At 40.6% G+C, this 27,138-nt stretch overlaps 1 protein-coding gene across 6 annotated transcripts in view; it reads right to left on the reverse strand.

Moving 5' to 3' along the window:
• The window catches only part of UBR2 (ubiquitin protein ligase E3 component n-recognin 2), a 119,340-nt gene that overhangs the window by 39,972 nt on the left and 52,230 nt on the right, over positions 1–27,138 (reverse strand). For 4 of the 6 annotated variants that reach the window (XR_011388680.1, XM_070074091.1, XM_070074089.1 and 1 more), the window contains exons 9-24: positions 25,419–25,526; positions 23,989–24,077; positions 22,793–22,891; positions 18,929–19,092; positions 18,741–18,840; positions 15,246–15,374; positions 13,520–13,703; positions 9,242–9,303; positions 8,560–8,670; positions 7,941–8,006; positions 5,933–6,055; positions 5,727–5,790; positions 4,530–4,654; positions 3,220–3,272; positions 1,031–1,133; positions 297–345 (exon numbers count right to left, since the gene is read on the reverse strand). Coding sequence is in view for 4 of the 6 variants with exons in the window: in XM_070074091.1 (XP_069930192.1) it covers positions 297–345; positions 1,031–1,133; positions 3,220–3,272; positions 4,530–4,654; positions 5,727–5,790; positions 5,933–6,055; positions 7,941–8,006; positions 8,560–8,670; positions 9,242–9,303; positions 13,520–13,703; positions 15,246–15,374; positions 18,741–18,840; positions 18,929–19,092; positions 22,793–22,891; positions 23,989–24,077; positions 25,419–25,526 (1,629 nt within the window). In the remaining 2 variants the exon portion in view is untranslated. Of the gene's footprint in view, positions 1–296; positions 346–1,030; positions 1,134–3,219; positions 3,273–4,529; positions 4,655–5,726; positions 5,791–5,932; positions 6,056–7,940; positions 8,007–8,559; positions 8,671–9,241; positions 9,304–13,519; positions 13,704–15,245; positions 15,375–18,740; positions 18,841–18,928; positions 19,093–22,792; positions 22,892–22,959; positions 23,059–23,988; positions 24,078–25,418; positions 25,527–27,138 lie in introns of all 6 variants that reach the window. The other 2 variants (XR_011388681.1, XM_070074090.1) reach the window with 2 other exon arrangements.

Genomic DNA, 27,138 nt, shown 5'->3' on the forward strand with positions numbered 1-27,138 from the left:
AAGCCATATTTTATAGTCTCAAAGTCAGCAGGATGCAGTAGAACAGCTACCTAAATAGCAGCAGTATAAAGGAAAGCCTTTCTTTCCCCTAGAAATGTCTTCAGATCTGAGATAAAACCATTAACCCAGAGGTGACTCAATACAGACTATTCCTACGTTAACATACTCATTATTCCTTTGAATGTTCACTTGGAAAGCTTATTATTAAATCTTTCATTCTACCAAGGACAATCATCATAGGTAATAGACAATAATGTTAAACAAGTGAATTTTGTGGAAAGCAAAAATAAAAGTACCTGTATCTTCTCTATTTTGTCTTTTCAATTTCCGTTGAGCTTCTTCTGCCTGATAAAAAAGAAAGTAATTTGGGTAGGGAGTTAGCAATGCAAAGCAACTTAGTATCCAAAATCAGTGACCTAAGTCCTCTTGGCTGTATTATCTTCTGATTTTGATCCTCAGTGTTATAGCCTCCCCTCCCAATACAGATATATCAAGGTTAATTTTTTCCCATTAAAAGAATCCCAAAATGAATTCTTTGTTGCTTTAAAATACAATGAAAATATGCACAAACCAAAACCAAAAAATTGTAAGGTCTGAGCTGGTTCTATATGTTTCAAAAACAAAAGCTTCATGTTTAAATTCTGTTTAATGTTATTTATGGAAAAAGTGCTTTTAGTGAACACCGATACAAGGCAAAATTTAACTATCCAAGAATGATTTGGAAAACTATCTAAATCTCTATGGAAAAAGCATGTTAATTGGTACCAATTCTGAAGTGTGTATATAAAGTGGATTACAAGGTTGAAAATTTATCCTCAAAAGCCAATAAAATAAAATTACATGTGTATGTATGTAATTGTACACAGAACACTGGGAGGGGGCAATTGACCCAACATTTCAGGTGGTGGTATTCTATTCATACTCTACCTTTTAAAATATTTTCCAAGCTTCCTACAATGAAAATGTATCCTTCTTCAATCTGAAAAGCCATAAAACTTTTCCCTGCCGTACTTTTAATTTCCACAATTACCTTGGACTGCTCTGCCCTTGAAAAGTGATAGAAATACAAATTGAACTCTTTGGCACATTCTGGTTTCAGTTCGTACATGCCTCGTCCTGTTAATCCAGGTTTCCTAGGAAAGAAAGGCCCTTAGACTATAATTACTGGTCAAATACTAATTCATGAGACAGTTTTAGATACTAGCATAAGAAAGAACTCTCGCATATTGCCTGTGGGCGTTAAGCTGAAACTTATGTTCTGTGAGTGAATTTGGCAATCTAAAACCAAGCTTTGTGTGCATGTATTTTATCCAGCACATCCACTTTGAATTTATTCTAACTGGACAACTGAATGTGATGGACACAGATACGGCAACAATATAAACAATCAAACACTATTCTGTATTTTGACATGTAAAGATACTTGTGATGACTTCCATTGACTGCAAAAAGCAGGTACAATATTGGGGTTTAGAGAATTTTCCTAAACAAATTACAAAACCCAGAAGTCAAATAGGATAGAAACATTTTTCAAAACATTTTTGTGAAAAAAAAATCACAGAGCTAAGAACCAGACAAGAAGAAAGTACCTGCAATATATTTACTAAAATAAGAATATCTCTAATATACAAAAAAGCACACATGACACAGTAAGACAAGGATAACCACAAAGAAAAATGCATGAAAGGATGAATGAATATAAATGGCTAAAAAAGTAAGAGAAAACCTTCAAGTTCACTGGTAGTTAAAGTAATACAAATTAAAACAGGGTAACATTTTCCACTCATATAATGTGTGGAAACTAAGACTGTACATATCAGAGTGTTGGCAAAGCTACAGCGTACTCTCATACACTCCCCCAAGTGGAAGTGTAAATTGCTGATATTTTTTGGAAGGTAATTTGGGTGTATTAAAATGCCTTCCTTTTGATCTATCCAAGAAATACTTCCACATTTGAAAATATTGAAGTGGGGGTGCGAGTTTGACCTTGGTTGAGATACATTGCACATCAGGGTGCCTGGGTCTGATTGTAGCTTCCTACCAATGCAGACCCTGGGAAGCAGTGGTGAAGGCTCAAGTACTGGGTCCCCTGCCACCCACATGTGGGACCCTAACTGAGTTTTTGGCTCTGAGTTTTAACCCAGTCCTGCCATGGCCACTGTAGAGATGAGTGGAGTGAACCACAGATGGGTGCTCTGTCTGTCTGCCTCTACCTCTCAAAAAAGAAAGAGAGGAAGGACAGAAGGAAAGAAACACGTGTCAGTGATATGTGCACCACGCTGTTCAACCCTAGTTTACAGTAGAGAAAATCTGGAGGTTAAATATTCATCACTAGGGAAGAGGTTAAGTATATTGCAGTACAGTACTGGACTGCAAAGAACTGAAGCAAGGAATGAAGTGGGCCTTTATGTACTGATAAGGCAAGTTTTAAGTAAAAATAAATAAATCCCCCAAAGATATAAACATAAAGAAATAGCTTATTAAATTTAATTTAAAAATGTTACAGAACAGTAAATATAAAATGAACCCATTTTTGTTCAAGTATGTATCTTCCTAGCCCCTTACACACAGGTCGATACAAGCACTCACAAGTTTAGCAAAAAAAGTTCAGAGGCACACATCTAAGTACAACAGAGGCACCAGAGTGGCTGGACTATGGGTGATTTCTTTTTTACTTCACAGCTTTCTGTGCTTTTCTCTAAAAGCACGAATTGTCTTCATAATCAGCAAAGATAAAGATACAGCCACTGAGGTGGGGACTAAGGAAAAAAGCAGCACTGAGAAAATGCCTCAACAACTTCCGGGGAAAAGTAGCTTATTGACTGGGGAATCACACAGGACCCCAGAACAGGCAGAAGCCACCCCACACTTAGGTGGCACACTCACATGGAAACAAAGAGAGTAATTTTAGGAACCTGCAATGCATTAGTTCATTGCTTAGGTTAATTTCTATTACTTGGAACCATCAGCTATGAACAGCTGTTTTGAGTGCTATGAAAACTCTCACAATGCTTTTTTTCATTTGCTGAGTGCAGGGGTAGACCATAAAGTGAAATGTCAGTGAGCAATCTAATTCTGAACTATAACTTGAAAATGTTTGTTCATACTCTGAAAGCAACAACTTCACTCTCAGTTCCACCACAGGGAACATTCTAACAAAGAAGAGTGTAATTAAAAACCAAACGAGACAGAGGATGAAATAATAGGAAGTAAACTCACTTGAAATGGGCAACTGCTTCGATTACACCCTCCATGCCAGTTTCCTTGTTCTCCTGAAAGTACAGGAAATATATGTGCTTCAAGTTAGTAATAACTGCTAGCATTCTGGGCAGTATGCATTGAACCCTCCCAGCAATCCTATGAGGTGGATACACTCTTTTTTTTTTTTTTTTTTTTTTTGACAGGCAGAGTGGACAGTGAGAGAGAGAGACAGAGAGAAAGGTCTTCCTTTGCCGTTGGTTCACCCTCCAATGGCTGCCGCGGCCGGCGCACCGCGCTGATCTGATGGCAGGAGCCAGGTGCTTCTCCTGGTCTCCCGTGGGGTGCAGGGTCCAAGTACTTGGGCCATCCTCCACTGTACTCCCAGGCCACAGCAGAGAGCTGGCCTGGAAGAGGGGCAACCGGGACAGAATCCGGCGCCCCGACCGGGACTAGAACCCGGTGTGCCGGCGCCACGAGGCGGAGGATTAGCCTAGTGAGCCGCGGCGCCGGCCATGACTTTTATTTTACATTCACTAAAATGAGATAATGGTTCATTATTAAGGAGTCTTTGGATGCTTGGGAAGGAAAAACTTCAGGAAAACTACTTAACACAGGTGAACAGGTATTTCTTACCTTCCTCAATTTAGTAGGTTATAAAGGGCTATCTATCCCCATGGTAAGTTTGTACGAAAGACCCTGTTAATGCCTCTTCCTTTATAATGAATAAAAAAATCCAGCTCTAAGGCTTACTTTATTTTCAGTGCCTTTTTTTTTTCAAGGCTTTATCACAGAAGATTCTTTTTTTTTTTTTTGGACAGGCAGAGTGGACAGTGAGAGAGAGACAGACAGAGAGAAAGGTCTTCCTTTATCGTTCGTTCACCCTCTAATGGCCGCTGCAGCCAGCGCACCGCGCTGATCCAAAGCCAGGAGCCAGGTGCTTCTCCTGGTCTCCCATGTGGGTGCAGGGCCCAGGGACTTGGGCCATCCTCCACTGCACTACCGGGCCACAGGAGAGAGCTGCATTGGAAGAGGGGCAACCGGGACAGAATCCGGTGCCCCGACCGGTACTAGAACCCGGTGTGACGGTGCACAAGGTGGAGGATTAGCCTAGTGAACTGCGGCGCCGTTCCACAGAAGATTCTATTCCAATTCTGCTTCCAACTGCTAATGTTTAGTCTTCTCTTTTCTAATTAAAATAAGTTACTGGAGTTACATACATCTTAGAACCATCATTTTTACAACTGTGAAAAAGGTACACAGAAGTAAATCTAGATATGTGATAGACAGGGAAGGATTTCTTTAAGCTTTTTATAAATGTAGGCACTCACATCTTCAGGGAGAGACTTCACCAATTCACTATGAGCCATGGGTTTGATGCTCAACTGATGGATAATCTCTCGCTTAATTTCATCTGTAGCATCTACCTGTCCAACTCCAGGACTGAATCTCTCTCCTGTTAAACATAAAGAAGTATAAACACACACATATTAAGAGAATCACAATATTTACATGGTACATGTAAACCCCAGGCAGCATGATAGAATTCTCTAAGGTCTCTCCACACAATGGGAAAGCAACGACTGATCTGGCAACAACAGAGGGAGAGGGCAGCTCCTGACCATCCTCCTGAGCCTCCGTCTCAACAGATGAGTGCAGGCCTTAGGCCGTGGAGACAGCGTTGCTTGCTGTATTGGAAGGGTGGCTCAGAGGGCTGAGAAAGGAGTCACTGAAGTCAAGGAACGACTCTCACTCCCTCGTCCTGGCAGTGGCAAGGAGGGAGAGCTTTCCTCCCCCACCTACACCGAACTTCCTCACTGCTATGACCTCCTGACAGCAGCCAGACGCTTCTGCGCTGAGGCCTGTAGAGGGTCTGAAATAGTAGGGGTGGTGGGAGAAGACAAGGGATAAAAGGATATCTAAAAATATTAATTTCAGGGAATGAAAAATTGAAACTAAAATTACAGGGAATAAGAAATGAAATCTGTATCTATTTGCTATAGGTCTACAATAATTTGGAATTATTATATTCCAGGTCAAGAAGACAATTTTGCACCACAAAACTATGTAGAGAAACACAGCTAAAATATATGAAAGGGCTTCACAAAGTTTGTGGAAAAAGGATTTAAAAGACTATTTTGGTACAAAAAATTTTTGAAATCCATGTTTAGTTTATTCCTATGTGTTTTCCAAGAATTGCTGAAGAGCCCTTGTAACATTTAATAGCTTCTAAATATCCTATTCCTTGCTAGCTAATGTTGACCCTTTTTTTTTTTCACAAAATATACACAGCATTCCAGTTTGTTCTACTTTAGTAACTGTATGTTCTCCTTTTCCCACAGCACCACAATACTGTTAGTCTCAACATTACAGTAACCAGTGGGGAAAAAAGGATTTTCCAATTCTCTTCCCTTAAAACTGAGTACACAGCCTCTCAAAACAAAAGAAACACAGTTCAGAAATTTTAAACTATTTTGTACTATGAAATCCAACATAATTAACAAATGTCTCAAACAGTCTAAACTTACCAACAAGCATTATAATGAGGTATAGCATTTCTTCTATTAGAGTATTGTTTTGCTGAACAACATCCTATAACGTGGGGGAGAGGGGAGATAAATTTCTGAGATAAGAATATGCATCTTGCATATTAACTCAGATGATCAACATATCCAGAAAGAATATAAGATACTTCTTTAGTGATCTGTTGTGGTCTCACAGAATATGTTCTTACCTTATGAGTGATCTCGGAACTAAATCTTTTCCCATAGTCCGGAGTACTGAAAATCTGATAAAGTTCAAAGCGACTGAGCATTATCATCAGGAAATGATTTGGATCCATCATGGAGACACCTGTCTTTTTTGTTTGTTGGAGACAAAGGGAAAAGAGAAAGGTTAAAAGGGCCATTAAACAATTAGTGAGAAATACTTGGGTTTGCACAACAGCAAACAGCTTACTTGGTTACCAACCCCAATAAAAGATGAAAACCTATTTAGTTTTAGTCCCTAATTCTGACAGCTGACAAGTGTGGACAGGACTCTAAACTGGTAAAACAAAACAAAAACACAAAGAAACAAACCCACAAAACCTAAGCTCACATATCAAAATAACACAGACTATGAGTTCTCTTCCTTTCAATGCTTTTAATTCAGCTTCAAAGTTTTATTTTAGGGTTCTTCGATCACTTTTTGAACATCAGTGAAGGTTCTGGTATTTTAATTTTTAAAGATTTTATTTATTTATTTTGAAAGTCAAAGTCCGAGTTACAGAGAGATGGGGGAGAAAGAGAGAGAGAGAGAGAGAGACAAAATCTTCCATCTGCTAGTTCACTCCCCAGATGACTGTAACTGCCAACATTGGGCCAGGTCTGAGCCAGGAGCCAGGAGCTTCATCTGGGTCTCCCCTGTGGGTGCAGGGGCCCAAACACCTGGGCCATGTTCTGATGCCCTGATGCTGGCACTGCAGGCAGAGGATTAACTTACTGCGCCTCGGCGCTGGGCCCCCCAGTTCTCCTTTAATACCATTTGTATAAACCCTAAAGCCACCTAGATTTTAATTTATTTTGAATTACTTTTCTTTTCTGAAATTTACATTTCTTGATTTTATTTTTTGATAATTACCAAATCCATTCAGCAATAACATGGGAAGGATTAGAAAGTAACAAGTATTGTGCCAGGCAAAAGGGACAAAAAAAACAAGACACAGCTGCTATGCTTGGGCTGAGGGGCTTGGAGGATGAAAAATAAAGAGGTCAGCAATCCAGGGTATGAGTGCAGTGGTAGGGATCAGTAGTAGCAGGCTATGGGAGCTCACAAGAGGGATGCACAGCCATGTTTCAGTGCTATTATGTAAAGATTTCTGGAGAAAGTGACACTAAACACTGAGATACACAGGAAAGCAAGTTAGCTTGGTGAACGGAAAAGGAAGGGGTGGGTAATCCTGGGAGTAAAAAACAAATATGCAGGCTGGCGTTGCGGTTCACTAGGCTAATCCTCCGCCTGCGGAGCTGGCACACCAGGTTCTAGTCCCGGTTGGGACGCCGGATTCTGTCCTGGTTGCTCCTCTTCCAGTCCAGCTCTCTGCTGTGGCCCGGGAGTGCAGTGGAGGACAGCCCAAGTGCTTGGGCCCTGCACTACATATGAGACCAGGAGGAAGCACCTGGCTCCTGGCTTTGCATCAGTGCAGTGCGCCGGCCGTAGCAGCCACTTGAGGGGTGAACCAACAGAAAAAGGAAGACCTTTCTCTCTGTCTCTCTCTCACTGTCTAACTCTGCCTGTCAAAAAATAAACAAACAAACAAAAACCAAAAAAAAAATATGCAGAGTTTAAGACTAAAGAGGGCACACAGCAGAAGCCAGGAACTGCAATGTAGTTAAGTACTGCAGGCCTGGACAATTAGGGTAAGGGGCTTAAAATTAGTCAAAGACAATGAAGAAAGGTTGGCTTTCCGCTCTCTGATTTAAACAGCTGGGTAGACTGTAAAATAATTCACCAAGGTAGAGAACCTAAGACAGGAAGAAAGTATGGGGGAAATACGAGGAGTTATTTTGAACTCGTTAAATCTGAGATGTGTTCAGGAAACCTAGATGGACATATTCTCCAGGCTGTTAGCCACATGAGACTGAAGCCTAATAGAGAGGGCTAAGCTAGAATTATACTCATATTTAGGAGCAGTCACAAGCAAATAACAAGAAGCAAAAGACTCCCCACAATCTTTAAGGTAAATGCTTTTAATTTATTACCTGAAGCATTATTATATCCTTGTCAAACATCTCTCGTCTGCATTTCACATTATGGTAGTAATAAATCTAAAAAAATAATTAATTATATTGGGTAAGTGGGTTTTTATTGGTGCAGTTCCCTCCTCTCCCTTTTCTTCCCCAAAAGCACATGGTTTCTACACAAGTAAGAAAGTGTGTGTATGAGATGTGGTTTCCCGAACAGTTAACAACCATTTCAGCTATTAAAAATGTGGTTGGAGAAAGATCCATACCAAGCCTTAGAGAGGCTGAAAAATTAAAACACCAGCTTCAGTGCTGTGTTAAAAGGATTTAACCTTTTAACTCAATTTAATTTAAATAGATGAAATCTGGATTTGTTTTCTATCCAACTATACTCTAAAAAAATTATTTCAAAGAAAAACCAAGACCACCGTCATTCATTTCTACTTTGGATATTATTTCTGACAAACTATACATAAAAGTTGGTCAAAACAAAACTTTTGGTCTAACATTACATTTATATTTTTAAACAATTTTAATATAGATACTCAACTTTCAAAGACAAGCTCCTTGAAAGCTATAACCTTTACAGAAGCCAAAGAACAGAATGGAATCTCCCCATAGAACTAAAAACACATACCTGGTTTACTAGAGAGAATCCATTTCTTCTCCACATCCCAGCATGTACTTGGGCACATAACACAAGACATCTAAGAGGGTGTTCTATCAACATGGGTGGGCTAAGTTCACTCTAGGCATATAAAAAAAAATTTCCATAAAAACTCAGTGCTTTAAAGGTTAGTTGATAGAGGTGGACATTTTTATAAAAAGTTAGAATCATTTTAAGATATGTTTGTGGGATGATTAATTTTACATGTCAACTTAGCTAAACTTCAGTACCCAGTTTATAATCACCATCAGTAGATACTGCTACAGGGGTATTTCTTAATATGTGATTAACACTGAAATCAGTAGACTCTGAGTAAAGCACACGACCATCCACACAGTGGGTGGGCTCCATTAGTTCAGCTGAAGGTCTTAACGGAAAAGACTCAAGTACCCAGAAGAAGGAATTCTGCCTCTGGGATTGCCTTTGTACTCAAGACTGCAACATCGACTTTCCCCAGGCTGCTGGTCTGCCCTGCAGATTTCAGACTTGCCAGCACCCGGTAATCATGGGAGCCAATTCCTCAAAAATAAATCTCTCTCTCTATACATGTATCTTATTGGTTCTGTTTCTCAGAGAAACTCAGCCTAACAAAGTTTGTATCAAAGGGATTTAAAATACATGAATGCAATAAATAGGCATGAGTACTACTTACCAGAGGTAGGAGCTCTGGAAATTTATATGCTACTTCACTTTTGCTTAATAACACATGTAAACCTGCATGGAAGTAAAAACAAAATATTTCTAAATAAAAACATTTAGGGAAAAAAACCCTAAGTATTCACTCAACTTTATATGTAACTTTTTTTTTTTCCATTGAGAATCTATCAGGTCACAAATTATGATACAAAATGGGGGCCAGCATTGTGGCACAGCAGGTTAAGCTAGTTTGAGTTCTGGATACTGCTTCTAAACCAGCTTCCTGATAATGCACCTGGGAAAGCAGTGGAAGATGGCCCAAGCATCTGGGCCCAAGCCACCCAAACAGACCAGGATGGAATCCTGGCCCACACCTAGCTATTGCAGCCATTTAAGGAGTGAAACAGCAGATGGAAGATCTCTCTCTGTCTCTACCTCTTTCTCTGTAGTTCTACTTTTCACATAAATAATCTTTTTCAAAAAAAGATAAAATGAACTATATCTATATATGAAGCTTTTTCAATAGTTATTCTCATGAATATCTATATTAAGGGCACACTTTGAGCTAGTTTTAATTCCAGGTACCACCATACATACATACACTGATGACACTTTTAGAAGTAAATGTTAGGGGGCCGGCACTGTGGCACAGTGGGTTAACACCCTGGCCTGAAGCACTGGCATCCCATATGGGTGCCAGTTCGAGACCTGGCTGCTCCACTTCCTGTTTAGCTTTCTGCTATGGCCCAGGAAAGCAGCAGAAGATAGCCCAAGTCCTTGGGCCCCTGCACCGATGTGGGAGACCTGGAAGAAGCTCCTGGCTTCAGATCAGTGCAGCCCCAGCTGTTGTGGCCATTTCGGGAGTGAACCATCGGATGGAAGACCTCTCTCTCTCTCTGCCTCTCCTCTCCTCTCTCTGTGTAACTCTGACTTTCAAATAAATGAATAAATCTTCAAAAAAAAAAAAAAGTAAATGTTATATGTACAAAACAATTCATGTATATATCATGCCAATTTTAAGAGTTAGATTTCAGGGGCCAGCATTGTGGCACAGAAGGTTATGTCACTGCCTGAGACATTGGCATCCCGTATTGAAACACTGGTTCAAGTCCCAGCTGCTCTGGTTCCAATCCAGCTCTTTGCTAATACGTCTGGGAAGTCAGTAGAAGATGGCCTAAGCACTTGGGATCCTGCTACCCATCTGGAGACCCGGATGGAGTTCTAGGTTTCTGGCTTCGGCCAGGCGCAAGACTGGCTGTTGCGGCCATTTGTGTATTTGCAGATAGAAGATCCCTTTCTCTTTGTGTTGCCCCTCAATCCCACCTGCTCCTCTATTACTTCGCCTTTCAAATAAATAAAAATAAATTCTTAATTAAAAGAAGGTCATATTTCAGAAGAGGGCATCTGACACAGGGGTTAAGACACTGGTCAGGATGCCAGTGGTCAGGACATTTGTGTCTCACATGGTGCTGCCTGGATCTGATTCCTGGCTCTGGCTTACGATTCCAGCTTCTTGCTAATGTAGATCCTGGGAGGCAGTGGCGATGGTTCAACAGTTGGGTTCCTGTCATCTATGTAGGAAACCTGGATTGAGTTCTTGGCTCTCAGCTTTGTCCCAGTGGGCTGTAACAGACATTTGGTAAGTGAACCAGAAGATGGGAGCTCTATCTCTCAAGAGAGAAACTGGCTCTGTGATTCTGCTCTGATCTTAGCTTCAAATTAAGTTCCCCACAACTTACAGTTTAGGATCCAAAGCCTCTTTAGTTCCTTAACTCAAGGGGCTCTTTTACAGGTCAACCTTGGTTCATTATGAATGTGTCCTGCTTAGGTTGTTGCCTAGACAGAGAATGCTTTTTACAATCTTAATATATATTGGCCACCTGCTCTAGCCTGGTAAGAGGCTTTCCATTACTAATCTCATTCTATTAGCCTGTTCTCAACATTTACTGTTTATGCTCCAAGTTATTCATGTTCTGTTTTGTATATGTTTACTTAGCTAGATTATAAGCAATCAGTCCAAGGTTTATCAAATAGAGTGAGATAAATACTCCAAAACATCCACTAAATCGATCTGATCTGAGAGAGTTGAAGACCTGTGCAGAAGTTAGCACATTCTTAGATTCTGACTTTTTCCATTGTGGGTAACTATCAACATCAGTTCTTCTCCTCACACAATAAGATTTCTAAAGGCAGAAGTGGTCAGTGGCTGAACCAGAAACAAATCTCACTTTCCTGCCTGCTAGTCTGATATTTTCCCACAACATCATGCTGTCAGTTGTCTATGCTGAGGATCAACAATTTTCAGATGCTCAAAACAAAAGTGGGCTTGAACAAATTATAGGAGTAAGAAAGATTTGGGGCTGGTGCTGTGGTGTAGTAGATAAAGCCGCTGCCTGCAGTGCCTGCATCCCATATGGATGCCGGTTCAAGTCCCAGCTGCTCTACTTCTGATCCAGCTCTCTGCTATAGCCTGGGAAAGCAGTGGAAGATGGCCCAAGTCCTTGGGCCCCTGTACCCGCGTGGGAAACCTGAAAGAAACTCCTGACTCCTGGCTTCGGATCAGCGCAGCTCCGGCTGTTGTGGCAAATTGGGGAGTGAATCATCGGATGGAAAACCTCTCTCTTTCTCTCTCTACCTTTCTCTCTCTCTTTTTTTTTTGTTATATAGTTTTTTTTTTTATTTAATAAATGTGAATTTACAAAGTGCAACTTGTGTATTGTTGTGTCCCCCCCCAACCTCCCTCCCTCCTGTGGTCCTCCCCTCTCCTACTCCCTCTCCCATCCCGCCCTTCATCGAGTTTCATTTTCAATTACCTCCATATACTGAAGATCAACTTAGTATATATTAAGCAAGGATTTCAACAGGCTGCACTCACACAACCGCACAAGGTATAGGGTATTGTTCGACTAGTCTACCTCTCTTTCTCTCTGTGTAACTCTGACTTTCAAATAAATAAATCTTTAAAAAAAAAAAAAAGATGTTTTTCTTACAATCACTATTTCATTTGAGGTTAAGTCTTTTGTACTCCCTTGACATTCACATGAGACCATTTCAAAAAATTCATGGAAAAGTAGAATTAAAAGATAATTTTGATACAAGAAAATTCTGAAATTCATATGCAGTTTTTCCATGAACTTTTCAAAGACTTTTGTATGTCTAAGAATAACAACTTCCTAAGCTTCAGGGCAATAAACAAGCTTAAATCACTCTGGATCATTAGTGCTGACTCCATTATCCACAGTAACAGGATAATGAGGGAATATAATGAACAACTTTGGGTCCATAAATCTGATGAACTGGAACAACTCCTTAAAAGACACAAACTACCAAGACTCCAAAAGGAGAAACAGTTAACCTGACTAGGCCTAGCTCTACTAAGGAAACTGAATCAATAATTAATAACCTTTCAAGAATTAAGCATCAGATGGTTATGCTAGGGAGATCTACAAAACATTTAAGAAAGAAATGATGTCAGTTCTCTACAATGTCTTCTAGGGAAAAATAAAATACACCTTCATGCCACATTAAGTTACTGAGTTACAAAACTAAGATTAATTACATATTCTTCAATGAGCAAAAATATTCACCTTTAGATCTTTCTAGTCTCTTAGGTAAAATGGAACTGAGAGTAGTTACAGTGTGTGAGCAGGGTAAGTATACCCAGAATCAAGAACATGGAAGCTACACTGAAAAGTTCTGCAGAGCTGGGTAAATGTACACTCAAGGTCTTTGGCCGCTAGAAGGAGGCAGCTTTAGATATTCTACCAAATCTAAATGGATTTTAAATCAACTACTTCAGATTGAAAAAAGATATCACCTCAATATGCCACTTATCTTGACCTTCTGCTTATAAGATTATCAATAAATGAGTAATAAACAGCTTGGAGGGAAGGAAAACCTAGAGTGGTTTCAATTTATTAGCAACTGCTTATGTGATCGAATAGTCTGTACTGTAATGATACAGAACTTGAAACTGGATTAAGGTGAATAATAAAACATGCATTTGTATTAAGTCTGAAGAAGCAATATGGTACAATAGTTACAAACATGGTCTCTGATGTCAAAGTGCCTCAAAATACCAACTCTGATTCTTTCTTAGTGTATATTACTAAGCTGTCTCTTTATGCTTTAGTCTTTCCATCAGCAAAGCAAGTTTAATAAGAATACCTACTTAATGGATCCTTGTGACAATTAAATAAGTGAATGCATGTAGAACTCCTGGAACATAGTAGGTGTTCATAAATATCAACCACAAACAACAGTTTAAAAGACACTTTTGGGGGATATGTTTTACCTGCAAGTAATCGAGAAACTGGCAGGTGAATGCTAACTTTTTCTTGGGAAACACAGTATCTGATAGTTTCCACTGAATGTCCACAAATGTTCAGTGTGATTGGCTGTTCTCCATCAGTAAAACCGCCATGACACTGCATCAGTACAGCCAGGCATTTTTTGTAAGCTTCAATTAACACTTTTTCCTAAAAAAGAGGGTTTTTCTCCAGGTTACTCACAAGGTTGGACTGAATAAGCACCTTAAATTCAATGATGACTAAGTATCTCAAATAATAATACAGGCAAAACCAAACTCAATCCTTCTTTCCAAATTTGGTCTCTCAGTGTTTCCTGTCTTGGTGAAAACTATTTCTTTCAAAAAAGCTGTGGAAACCTAGAAGTCCTTCCAAGATGTGCCTTTCCTCCACTCTCCATTGTTCAACATGTTATCAAGCTGGCGATTTCATCTTCTAAATTTCTCTCAGAATTACCCATTTTTCTCTATCTCCACTGACTCCAAGGAGCTGCCAACCATTTCTCTGCTCAGTTCTGCTCTCCAACTCTTACCCTTGCCATTCATTCTTCATAAAACTTTTAAAAACACATCATCAGGGGATGGGTGCTTGACCTAGAGGACAAACTGCCAGCTGAAATGTGTACGTCTCAAACAGAAGAGCCTGGGTTCCAGGCCTGGCTCTGCTCCAGATTCCAGTTTCTTGCACATGTGCACCCTGGGCAGCAGCAGGTGATGGCTCTCTGGGAGATCTTGATCGAGTTTCCAGCTCTGGACTTTGAGTCCAACCCAGTTCTAGCTATGGGCATCCAAGGAGTCAACCAGTAGACGGGAGCTTTCTCTTCTTGTATCTGTCTGTCTCTCTCAAATAAATTAAATTAGATAAAAACATGGAAACCAAGTCATACTACTTTCCTGATTGGTAATCCCTAATGACTGATTGATCATTTTAATTAGAATAAAATCCAAACTTCTTTCTGTGGTCCAGTATGGTCAGATAGCCTTGTCCACTGCTCTACCCTTGACCCCTGTGCTCCAGCCACATAACCCCTGGGACAACTGCAGGCCCTCACATCACAGAACAGGATGCAGTGGTCTTCTCAGCAACCTTCTTTAGGCTTTGTTAACTTTAACACATTGTTCTGATCTCATGGAAGCCCTCCTTGATGCCCTAATTTGTCCAAGTTCTATCTGGACTTTATTGCCAAAGAAAGGAGAAAACAATTTGACAAATTAGGACAAATGTATGAGAGTACTTTAAAAAATTCATGGAAAAGTATAACTAAAAGGTTAAGTTAATTTTGATGCAAAAGTTTTTGAAATCTATTCAGTTTTCTCATAGCTTGAATTTTCCTTGTACTTTCTGAAGAATCTTTATACTAATACTAAAACTTTATTTTTAGTTAAGTTTGTAAATTATGGTTTTACTTGCTTAAGGTCCAGGAGAGATTGGGGGGAAAAAATGAAGATAGTTACATTAGGGAAAGGAGAGTAGAGTATGGATTATTTCTTTCCCTATCTATTTTTCAAGTTATTAAAAATTTTTTAAACTAAGGCTTTAGAATCTTAATTTCTAAAATTTCACTGAATTTGCAGGTGGAAGGAAGAAATAGGCTATTTTATGAGCTAAATAACAGCACTATTTTCTCTAGCTCTCTTCAAAATTTACTCAGGAATGTGCTTTTAGCCAACTCCCCTACCTCAGTTTCCATCCCCCACCCCAGAAGAAACTCACATCTAAAGCGCACCAGTCCTGCATCATTGAGATGACGTGTGTTAATTTCATTTGTAGTGTGAAGGCTGCTTCCCACTCCGGCTCCATTTCAATATGTTGTCCTACTTGCCGTGTAATTGGGTCCATCCCCTTAAAGGTAATGAAAAAATTTTGTATGAATAAAAATTATAGTTGTTCTCTTAAGTGGAAAGCTAAGAAATAATGTAGAAAGAATATATATTGATTAGGAAAACAGTTTTAAAAGGACACTTCAGGGGTCAGTGCTATGGTGTAGCGGGTAAAGCCACTGCCTTCAGTGCCGGCATCCCATATGGGTGCCAGCCAGTTTGAGTCCTGGATGCTTCTCTTCTGATCTCTCTGCTACGGCTTGGGAAAGCAGAAGAGATGGTGCATGCACTTGGACCCCTGTACCCTTGTAGGAGACCCAGAAGAAGCTCCTGGCTCCTGGCTTTGGATAGGCCTAGCCCCTTCTGTTGCAGTCATTTGGGGAGTGAACCAGAGGGTGGAAGACCTCTCTCTCTGCTTCTCCTCTCTGTAATATGTTTTTCAAATAAATAAAAAAATAAAATTTTTTAAAAAATAGGACACTTCAAGTATGTAACATCTCTAAAATACAATAAAAAATCCAGTTAGAAAATGTATTTTTTAGAGGTAATCTTCTATATTTGTTTGAGACAATAAAGTAGTTCAAAACTTTGCTGTATTATTCTTCAAATTGCTTTTTAGCTCTATTATATACCAGAAAAATTGTTAAAAGAAATTTAACAGGCTTTTAAATCATTATTGAATTTATACATATATTTTAGGCCAGCGCTGCGGCTCACTAGGCTAATCCTCTGACTGCAGTGCCGACACTTTGGGTTCTAGTCCCGGTTGGGATGCCAGATTCTGTCCTGGTTGCTCCTCTTCCAGTCCAGCTCTCTGCTGTGGCCTGGAAGGGTAGTGGAGGATGGCCCAAGTGCTTGGGTTCCTGCACCCACATGGGAGACTGGGAGGAAGTACCTGGCTCCTGGCTTCGGATTGGTGCAGTGCCGGCCGTAGCGGCCATTAGGGGAGTAAACCAACGGAAGGAAGACCTTTCTCTCTGTCTCTCTCTCACTGTCTATAACTCTCTCTGTGTCTCTCTCTCTCACTGTCTAACTCTGCCTGGCAAATATATATATATATATACATAAATATACATATATACATATATATATACACACACACACATATATATGTATATATACACAAATATATATATTAGAATAAAATTTTTATGTTTATGCCCCAAAATGTAAGTAAAAGTTTGTATTTAGCCTGAATGAAAGTAAAACAATAAAAAGATCAACAGATGTTTTTTAATGATACTGCCATTTATAAAAGTTTATTTATCCACTTTTATTTATTTGAAAGGCAAAGTGCCAGAGACAGAAAGATCATCTATCAACTGATTCATTCCTGAAAAACCTGCCAAGGTGTGCAAGTCAAAGCCAGGAACTCCACCTGGGTCCCTGATGTAGGTGGCAGGAACTCAGTATGTCGGCTACCACTTGTTTTATTTCAGGTGCATTAGCAGCTGGATCAGAAGTGAAGGCAGAGATGGGCCTCTGCCAAGCAATCCAATAAGGGATCTGGGTGTTCCAAGCATCAGCTAACCTGTTGTGCCATAATGCCCAGCCCTTGACACCTTTTAATACAAAAAAAAAATCTCGCTTTTTAGAAACTTGACTAATTGCCTTGTGTGTCAGAAGTTATTAAATAATAGAGAATACAGAATACCTTAAGTATTCAAAATGATCAAAGTAGCTACTGTGTTCATAGATACATGAAGAAAAAAATATAGTAGTAGTATAATACATTAAATACTCATCAACCACTACTTAAAAAACTAGGAACACGGTTTTCTAAAAATGATGAGTCAGTTTGGTTATCTTTTCTCAAGAAAGCCAGGTGGTGGGGTGGGTGTTGTGGTACAGTGGGCTAAGCCACTGCTTGGGACACCTGCATCTGATACTAAAGTGGCAGTCTGACTCCAGTTATTCTGCTTCGGGTCCAGCTTCCTTATAACATGTTTGGGAGGATAGTGGATGATGGCCCCAATACTTGGGTTCCTACCAGGCATTTGAGAGATTGGGATGGAATATCTGGCTCCTGGCATTGGCCTGGCCCAGCTGTGACTTTTGCAGGCATTTAGGGAATGAAATTGCAGAACGGAAGATCCTGTCTCTGCTACTCTGTCTTGTGAGTAAGTAAATAAACAATTTTAAAAAATACAAAATCCAGATGGCTACTAAAGGACTCATGCTTAGATTTTTAGAGATATCTCTTATTGTCTTACAGTTAAAACTGGTTAAATATATCCTTGGTTTCTACTTCTAGATTCTGTTTTATATAAGGGGGTGCTTCCAAAAAGGAGAATTAAATGGGAAAAAGTTCCATATCACACCAAGGAGAGGGAAAAAAACATGATAACATTAAAAATAATAAAACAATTATAATTTCCCAATTTGACTTGGGTATAATTCTTGGTAAACACACTTAAAGAAAAAACTTGCAACCTCTACAGAAAGAACATTAATGGTAGCCAAAAGAATTACCTAACACAAAAGAACAGTGGATGGTAGAACCTTTGCTGGGATCTCATTTGCTCTACACATTTCCTTTTTTCATATATAGATTTATTTACTTATTTGATAGGCAGAGTTACAGACAAAGAGAGGGAGACAGATCTTCCACGTGCTGATTCACTCCTCCAAATGGCTGCAATGGCTGGAGCTGGGATGATCTAAACCAGTAGCCAAGAGCTTCATCCAGGTCTCTGTGGGTGCAGGGGCCCAAACACTTGGGCCATCCTCCATGGCTTTCCTAGGCCATCAGCAGGGAGCTGGACTGGAAGTGGAGCAGCTGGGACTCAAACCAGCACCCATATGGGGTGCCGGTGCTGCAGGTGGAGGCTTAATCTACTATGCCACAGCGCCACCCCCTGCTTTACATCTTTCTATTTATTTTTATTTTACTTCATTTTTTTTTTTTTGACAGGCAGAGTGGACAGTGAGAGAGAGACAGACAGAGAGAAAGGTCTTCCTTCCGTTGGTTTACTCCCCTAATGGCCGCTACGGCCGGCACTGCACCAATCCGAAGCCAGGAGCCAGGTACTTCCTCCCAGTCTCCCATGTGGGTGCAGGAACCCAAGCACTTGGGTCATCCTCCACTGCACTCCCGGGCCACAGCAGAGAGCTGGACTGGAAGAGGAGCAACCGGGACAGAATCCGGCAGCCCAACTGGGACTAGAACCCGGTGTGCCGGCGCAACAGGCGGAGGATCAGCCTAGTGAGCCGTGGCACTGGCCTTGCTTTACATCTTTCTAAGAGTCTTCCAATTTAAGAGAAGCTTCTTGGTCCTAATTGCAGCCAACCAAATTGATCTTTTGAAAATGTGCCCAAAATGAAAGAAAGTGAATAAACAGAAAACTGTTCAGTTCAATAAGCAATAAAAATGTCAGTTTATTCATACCTGCATACATTTTAATAATTCCAAAAACGCATCAAATCCTTCCAGGAACTTCTCCCTCAGCTCATCTGACCATTCTGTTGGTTTGCTAATTAGCACATACCTGAACAAGATAAAAGTAGCAATGAGCATAAAGATAAGCATCACACTTTACAGGCAGCAACTGGTTTGATAACTAAACACAAACTTACTTGAGATCTAAAATAAGGCTCTGAACTCTCCTGAACTTGAAGGCTTGTAGAGCAGTATATCGTTCAAACTGAAACCTGCCCTGGGAATCTCGGTGTCTCAAATGATCCATGAAAGTCTTAATGATAGTGGTCATCAAGTTTTCTTCTGTGATGAGCATTCGAGCCTGCAACGAAGTGTACCAGAGTGTGTGACAATCAAAATCTATTGATTAGGAAGCTAAAAAAGTCACCAACATTGTTTAGTTTTCTCAGTTTAAACCTTTCCAACACAACAATATAATATCATAAACGCATTACTGGGTATTTCTAAATAACAGTTACTTACTCCAACTGCCACGTGTATGAAGCAACAATTATATCAGATGCCAGAATGTTAGAAGACAGATCCAGGACTCATTATTCAAAGATAATTCAGGGTGGGGGGTCTGAATCAGGCTGCAAATTTTCCTTAACTGAGACATTTAGACACCTATAATGGTATGGTATAATTATTCTAGGATCCAGAGGTTTATGTTATAGATGTTCTAGAACTCAGTATGAAACTGTTTCCTCTTAACTTTCTTAGTTGAGATTTATTCTTGTTTCTACATATAGATACATATACCTATGTATTTTTGAAAAAGCAAGTAAATGTAAATGACCCAAGTACAACAGGCAAAAAAAAAGAAATCTCCTAACCCCTGAAGTCTCCCATCCAAAGGCAAAATGTGTTAGCAGTATTTTTTACCACTAAACATTTACAAAAGGGAAATGCTCTTAGAGTCTTTCCTTTGTTCTTCCTAGACATACAATGATTGTCTAAGAAATGATTGTATAGAAAGTGCTAACTGTAATGTAAAAATTGGTAAAAACAGAAGATATTGAAATCATAAATTTTGCTCAATAAGAGACAATATTAAAGGAGTGAAAAGATAAGCTATAGAGCAGGAAAAAATATTGGTAATATATATCCAACAAAGGATATGTGTGCAGAATATACAGTATGTTTTAAAAAAACTATATTTACAGATCAGTAAGACAAAAGCAGAGGATCCAAAAGATAATCAGCAGAAAACTTCAGCAGGCATTCACAAAGGAGGATATTCAACAACATGTAAGAAGGGATTCAACCTCATTATCACTAGAAAAATGCAAATTAAAACTACAAGGAGAAACCACTATGCCCCCATTGGAATAGATAAATTTTACAAAACTGGTGAGACTATGGCGCACTATCTATAACTTTCGTACATTATTAACAGACCATGAATTGGCTCACCCATTCTGGAAGAGTCTGGTAGAACCAATTTAATCTGAGCACATATGTACCCTGTATCTAGGCAATTCCTCTCTTGGGTATGTACTCTAAGATGTCAGAATGGAGTATTAGACTGTGAATAGTTACTACAAGTATGGTACTGGCATGGCAATGGACAAAAAGACCAATGGAAGAGGGAAACAGAGATTGTATCACCAGCCTTTCAAACAAAACCTTGACTCAACTGAAAATCATTTTTTCATTTTTTTCAAAAAAAGTCATTTTTCCTCTTTATAAGTCCTACTCACTCTCTGACAATTCTCTGTATCCTAGGAATCATCTTTATATGTCTCCTTCAAATTCAACATCCAATCAATCACCAAGCTCAACATACCGCAAACCTACTTGGTCAGTTCTATAAATTATACTACCTAAAATATCTCTCATTACATTATTACACCCATTGTTAGCAGTCCAAGTGACCATCAGTTCTTTTCTAGATCATGGCACTGGCTTCACTTTTTCTTTTTTTTTTTTTTTTTTTGGACACACAGAGTTAGACAGAGAGAGAGAGAGAGACAGAGAGAAAGGTCTTCCTTTCCATTGGTTCAACCCCCAGATGGCCACTACAGCTGGTGTGCTGCACCGATTCGAAGCCAGGAGCCAGGTGCTTCCTCCTGGTCTCCCATGCAGGTGTAGGGCCCAAGCACTTGGGCCATCCTCCACTGCACTCCCAGGCCACAGCAGAGAGCTGGACTGGAAAAGGAGCAACTGGGACTAGTACCCGGCGCCTCAACCAGGACTATAACCTGGGGTGCCGGTGCTGCAGGCAGAGGATTAGCCAAGTGAGCCACAGCATCAGCCCATACACACTTCTAATCTCCTCCAATTTGTTCTCCAAATTACAAACATCATGATTTTTTTTTTTTTAATTTGACAGACAGAGTTAGACAGTGAGAGGTAGAGACAGAGAGAAGTCTTCCTTCCGTTGATTCACTCTCCAAATGGCTGCCACGGCCGGCGCTGCGCCGATCCGAAGCCAGGAGCCAGGCGCTTCCTCCTGGTCTTCCATTCGGGTGCAGGGGCCCAAGCACTTGGGCCATCCTCCACTGCCCTCCTGGGCCACTAAAGAGAGCTGGACTGGAAGAGGAGCAACCAGGACTAGAACCGGCGCCCATATGGGATGCTGGCGCCGCAGGCGGAGGGTTAACCAAGTGAGCCATGGCGTCGGCCCCAACATCATGATCTTTTAAAACTGCAAATGTAATGAAATGTTACCTAAAACTCATCAATGGCTTCCCATACTCTTAAAATAACAACCCAGGGGCTAGTGTTATGGCGCTGTGGGTAAAGCCACAGCCTGAAGTTCCTGTATCCCATATGGGCACCAGTTCGAGTCTTGGCTGCTCTACTTCTGATCCAGCTCTCCACTAAGGTCGGGAAAAGCACTGGAAGATGGCCCAAGTGCTTGGGCCCCTGCACCTGCAAGGGAGACCTGGAAGAAGCTCCTGGATCGTGGCTTCAGATCAGCCCAGCTTTGGCCACTGTGGACATCTGGGGAGTGAACCAGTGGATGGAAGATCTCTGTCTCTCTATGGCTCTGCCTTTCAAATAAATGAATAAATCTTAAAAAAAAAAAAAAAGATTAACAAAAAACCAGACCCTTTACTTGGCCTATAATAATAGCTCATTAGTGGTTGAACAGACTTCAGAGCACTTCAACTGTACTAGATTATATGTTTTTTAACATAAAAGAAATATGAGAGAAAATCAGTCATTAAAAAAAAAAACAACCTGGAAAATACATCTTGTTAAAATAGCTACAAAACACCCTTAAATGTATACAATTCTGCTCCATGTTCCAGGATTTTTAAGGGTACTGACTAGCCCTGTTTCCCATCTAATGTTCTCCCTGCTTCAGGACTTTCTCACGGCCCTGCATAGAGATACCTGCCTTAGAGAAGCCCTCACTGAACTATGGGAAAAGGTCAGATCCCTCACATTTTCTCTCTCAAAGAAACCAAATTCTTCACAGAATTTGCATGATAATTTTAATTAACTATATGAGTTTCGTCCCCATGGTGAGTTCGATCAGGGCAAGGACCACCATATCACTACACATTTATCAAAGCCTATAACTGTGCCCAATAAATAGCAGGTGCTAGATAAATTTGTTGAACAAATTAAGTATGAATTCTGATTTCCATATAGCATTAAAACATATTGATGCCTTCAGAAGCAGCTAGTGAACCACCCACGCCTGATTTGACTGCCTGTACCTTTCCCATAAGGGAAGAAGACTTCTTAAACTGTGAGATGGCACACAGTGTGCAGGCTTATCCTACTGTCAAGGATAAATCAGTTTCATGTTAACTCAACAGTTCAACCCCTCATGGAAGTACTATGAGAAGTACTATGTGGACTGAATTAAGTGACTTACTCCCCCAGATTGCTTGGTTATTTGGGGCTATGTTCCAGTATGGTTGAAGGGGACCGAAGGTATCTGGAGTCTAACTGCCCATCAGCATAATGATCTTCAGGAACATAGAGATCTTAGTTCCCTTTTTATTTTAAGGCTTTATTTCTGTTAATGGAAAACAAAGTTCTTCTAGTCTTTCAGTACTTACAAGTGAAGGAACCGTGAATATCTGAACCGAGAGGTCTGCGACTGAAAACTCTCTGTCGTGGTCATCTGTCACATAATCACTCTGCAAACGCTCATAGTTCTATTAAGAAGGCAAAAAAAGGCAAGGAGTGCCAGCTATCAGTTACAAAGAAAGTCAAGCACACTCACCAGAGTAGGTGCGGTGAAGAACTGGACAGACAGAGCAGTCACCGACACTGCCCGCTCGTGATCATCCTCCATAAAATCTTTCTGCAACTGCTGGTAATTCTAAACAACAAGGGGGAGATTCACCTCTAATCCACAGTGACCACAGCTCTAAGGGTTATAATGAAAAGTCAACGCTGGAGGAAGTCAGTAAGATTACACTGCTATGTGAATGATACTGGGATGATTTCTACCAATTAAATCCTGTCTGAGTGTTGATTCACTGTGGAATCTGTGGAATCCTGTGTGAATATTGATTCTTTTGGAGCACAATGGTAGTTTATCAGCCCACCCAGGGAATAACAGCTACTAAAATCCTGGGATGCCACTGAATGCTGGTGAGGTTAAACCACAGTAGCACCACACTGTCTCTGATGAAACCAGACTTTGATTACTCCTGGATGCCTATCAGAATCATTTGATGACCCCTGCAAAGTACATATGCTTGGGCTCCACTCTTGGTGAATCTGCTTCAGGGGGTTTGAGAATGGAACACAAATACATATTTTGAAAGAGCTCTTCAAATGATTCTTATATGCTTCCTCAGTTAAGCATTCCTAATTCAAGTGAGGACAAAAAATACAGGGTTAGCTTAATCACATGCTGCTGAAAGGGAGAACCTAAACTACATCACAACCTAGAGTTCGTGGTTCCTAAGTCACGTCCATAATTACGTGTTGTTTCAACTAATATTATCAATTTTATATGAACTTTAAAAGGAATAGTATCATCATCCAAAATGGCAAAGTTTTAAATTGATCATCTCTTATCACCAGCACTACACAGGTAGACATTCAAGTTGTAAGAAAGTCTCACAGCTATAATTTTGTTCTACTGATAAAATATAGATTATAAGTTTCTCAGAATTTAATATCAGTACATTGACATATTACCATCAGAAGCTAATTTTTTGAAGTCTAGATACAATCACAGGCTACAGTTACTCCACATATGACTGACTTTGTTAAACCCCCAAACTGAGAAACCACTTACTTTTGCAAATCGAATCGCAAATAGTTTCTTGTATTTCAAATCCATCAGTAGACTGCTCATGAACAACTGATGATACATACTCCTAGCACCTTTCAGGAAAAGAACAGGTGGTAAGATGAGGCTATACTAAACAAACCAAAAAAATTACATTTCCAGAGTTAGCACAAAATATCTCCAATCTGCTTAATTATAAAATCAGGTTTTCTAGGGACTGGCACTGTGGTATAGTGGGTTAAGCCACTGCCACATGCTGGTATCCCATATGGATGCTGGTTCAAGTTCCAGCTGCTCCACTTCCAATCCAGCTTCCTGTTAATGCAGCTGAGAAACCAACGGAAGGTGGCCCAAGTGCTTTGGCACCTGCACCCATATGGGATATCTGGATAAAGCTCCTGGCTTCAGTCCAGCCCAGCCCTGGCCGCTGTGGCCATCTGGGGAATGAAACAGTGGATGGAAATGAAACAGTAGATGGAAGATCTTTAACTCTGCCTTTCAATAAAATAAATAAAACAGGCAGAGTGGATAGTGAGATAGAGAGAGACAGAGAGAAAGGTCTTACTTTTTGCTGTTGGTTCACCCTCCAATGGCCGCCACGGCCGGCACATTGCGGCCGGCGCATTGCTCTGATCCGAAGGCAGGAGCCAGGTGCTTCTCCTGGTCTCCCATGCGGGTGCAGGGCCCAAGTACTTGGGCCATCCTCCACTGCACTCCTCGGCCATAGCAGAGAGCTGGCCTGGAAGAGGGGCAACTGGGACAGAATCCAGTGCCCCAACTGGGACTAGAACCCGAGGTGGCAGCGCCGCAGGTGGAGGATTAGCCTATTTAGCCGCGGCGCCGGCCTAAAAAAAAATCAGGTTTTCTAAATATAACTTTCTAAGAAAAACAGAAAGCCTATTTAATTTGGAACATGGGTCCCCAAAATTTTTTTGAGACTATATCTGCAATGCTAATTTTTAAAAGCATAAATGTATTTATTTTTTATTTATTTTTATTTTTTTGACAGGCAGAGTGGACAGTGAGAGAGAAACAGAGAGAAAGGTCTTACTTTTTGCTGTTGGTTCACCCTCCAATGGCCGCCGCAGCCAGCGCGCTGCATCTGGTGCATCGCGCTGATCCGAAGCCAGGAGCCAGGTACTTATCCTGGTCTCCCATGGAGTGCAGGGCCCAAGCACCTGGGCCATCCTCCATTGCACTCCCTGGCCACAGCAGAGAGCTGGCCTGGAAGAGGAGCAACCGCGACAGAATCCAGAGCTCTGACTGGGACTAGAACCCAGTGTGGCGGCGCCGCAGGCGGAGGATTAGCCTATTGAGCCGTGGTGCCGGCCAGCATAAATGTATTTATTAAACATCTTCCCAAATGAAAAAAATTTTAAAATCTCAATTACTTAAATAGGCTCTCTCTCTACCTTAAAAGTAGTTAAGAGATTCACCTTTCCACAATTTGGAATCACTGAGCATCAATCTATCCACCAGAGAAGAGCTTTCACCATCTGGCCCTTCTTGTAATCCAACTTGACATAAAATTCGACGCAGGCCATCTTTAAAAAGGAGGAAAAGTAGTCATGAGAGAGGAACTTCAAATATTAAAATAAAATGAGGTTTCAGGAGACACTCAAATGAATCTACAGATTTTATATGTTTTATTAAAGGTCAAATTTATCCAGGAAAAGTAAACATTTAGTTAATGCTTTGACAAAAAGGAGAAAAACTCCAACACTCACATTATATACCAACTTTTATCTCCAGAAAATCAAAATATGTCTATCAGAAAGGTAATGACATCCTATGGTGTAAACAAATCCCTGAAATATTGTTCTTCAAGCTAATTAAACCAGATTATAGTAAAACTGTTATATATTTCATTAAAACTAAAGGCAAGTACAACATAAAATTTATTAACATTTAAAAGAATGCATGCTTTCTGTATTATAATATTTATCAGTGCATTTTATTAATGCTATGCAAGATGTTCTTATTCATTAAGTAAAAAATCACTCTGAACCTGAGCATGAAAGGTGCTGAAGATGATTCTTACCTCTTCTAAATGCTTAACTATAGAAAAGTTCTTCATATATGCGCATAAACATGAAAAACACCCGAGCTTCAACAGTTTTTTATTCTACATTTTATCATTTAAATCACTGTTTTTAGTCTTTAAGCATACAAAATAATCAGAAAAAAGTGGAGCAATTTTTAAGCTTAATTATAAAAACTGCCAAGTAGGAATCATTTAAAAGGCTAAAGAGAAAATCTCATAAGTATTAAATGTAGGTATTTACATTATTGATGATACATTTCTCAAAGAAAATTTTCAGTAGAAAATTTGTCATGATACTACTCATTAACACTTGTTCAGTACTTGCCAAGTAGGTACCCAAAGTAAAATACCAAAACTAAAGAATATGACACTAAGAAAAAAAATTGAAGAGACACTTAAAAATTCATGCCCATACTTCCATACCTCCATATTTTTTTTTTTTTTTTTATTTTTTTTTTTTTTGACAGGCAGAGTGGACAGTGAGAGAGAGAGACAGAGAGAAAGGTCTTCCTTTGCCGTTGGTTCGCCCTCCAATGGCCGCCGCGGCCGGCGCGCTGCGGCCGGCGCACCGCGCTGATCCGATGGCAGGAGCCAGGAGCCAGGTGCTTTTCCTGGTCTCCCATGGGGTGCAGGGCCCAAGCACCTGGGCCATCCTCCACTGCACTCCCGGGCCACAGCAGAGGGCTGGCCTGGAAGAGGGGCAACCGGGACAGAATCCGGCGCCCCGACCGGGACTAGAACCCGGTGTGCCGGCGCCGCTAGGCGGAGGATTAGCCTAGTGAGCCGCGGCGCCGGCTCATACCTCCATATTTTTAATTGTCAGTTCTATGGCAGTGCTTTCTAGTAGTCTTTTTCTTTCTTTTTCTTTTTTTTTTTTTGACAGGCAGAGTGGACAGTGAGAGAGAGACAGAGAGAAAGGTCTTCCTTTTTTGTCGTTGTTTCACCCTCCAATGGCCGCCGCGGCCGGCGCACCGCGCTGATCCGATGGCAGGAGCCAGGTGCTTCTCCTGGTCTCCCATGGGGTGCAGGGCCCAAGGACTTGGGCCATCCTCCACTGCACTCCCGGGCCACAGCAGAGAGCTGGCCTGGAAGAGGGGCAACCGGGACAGAAT

This window comes from Oryctolagus cuniculus, chromosome 5 (genome assembly GCF_964237555.1).
Source record: "Oryctolagus cuniculus chromosome 5, mOryCun1.1, whole genome shotgun sequence".
NCBI lineage: Eukaryota > Metazoa > Chordata > Mammalia > Lagomorpha > Leporidae > Oryctolagus > Oryctolagus cuniculus.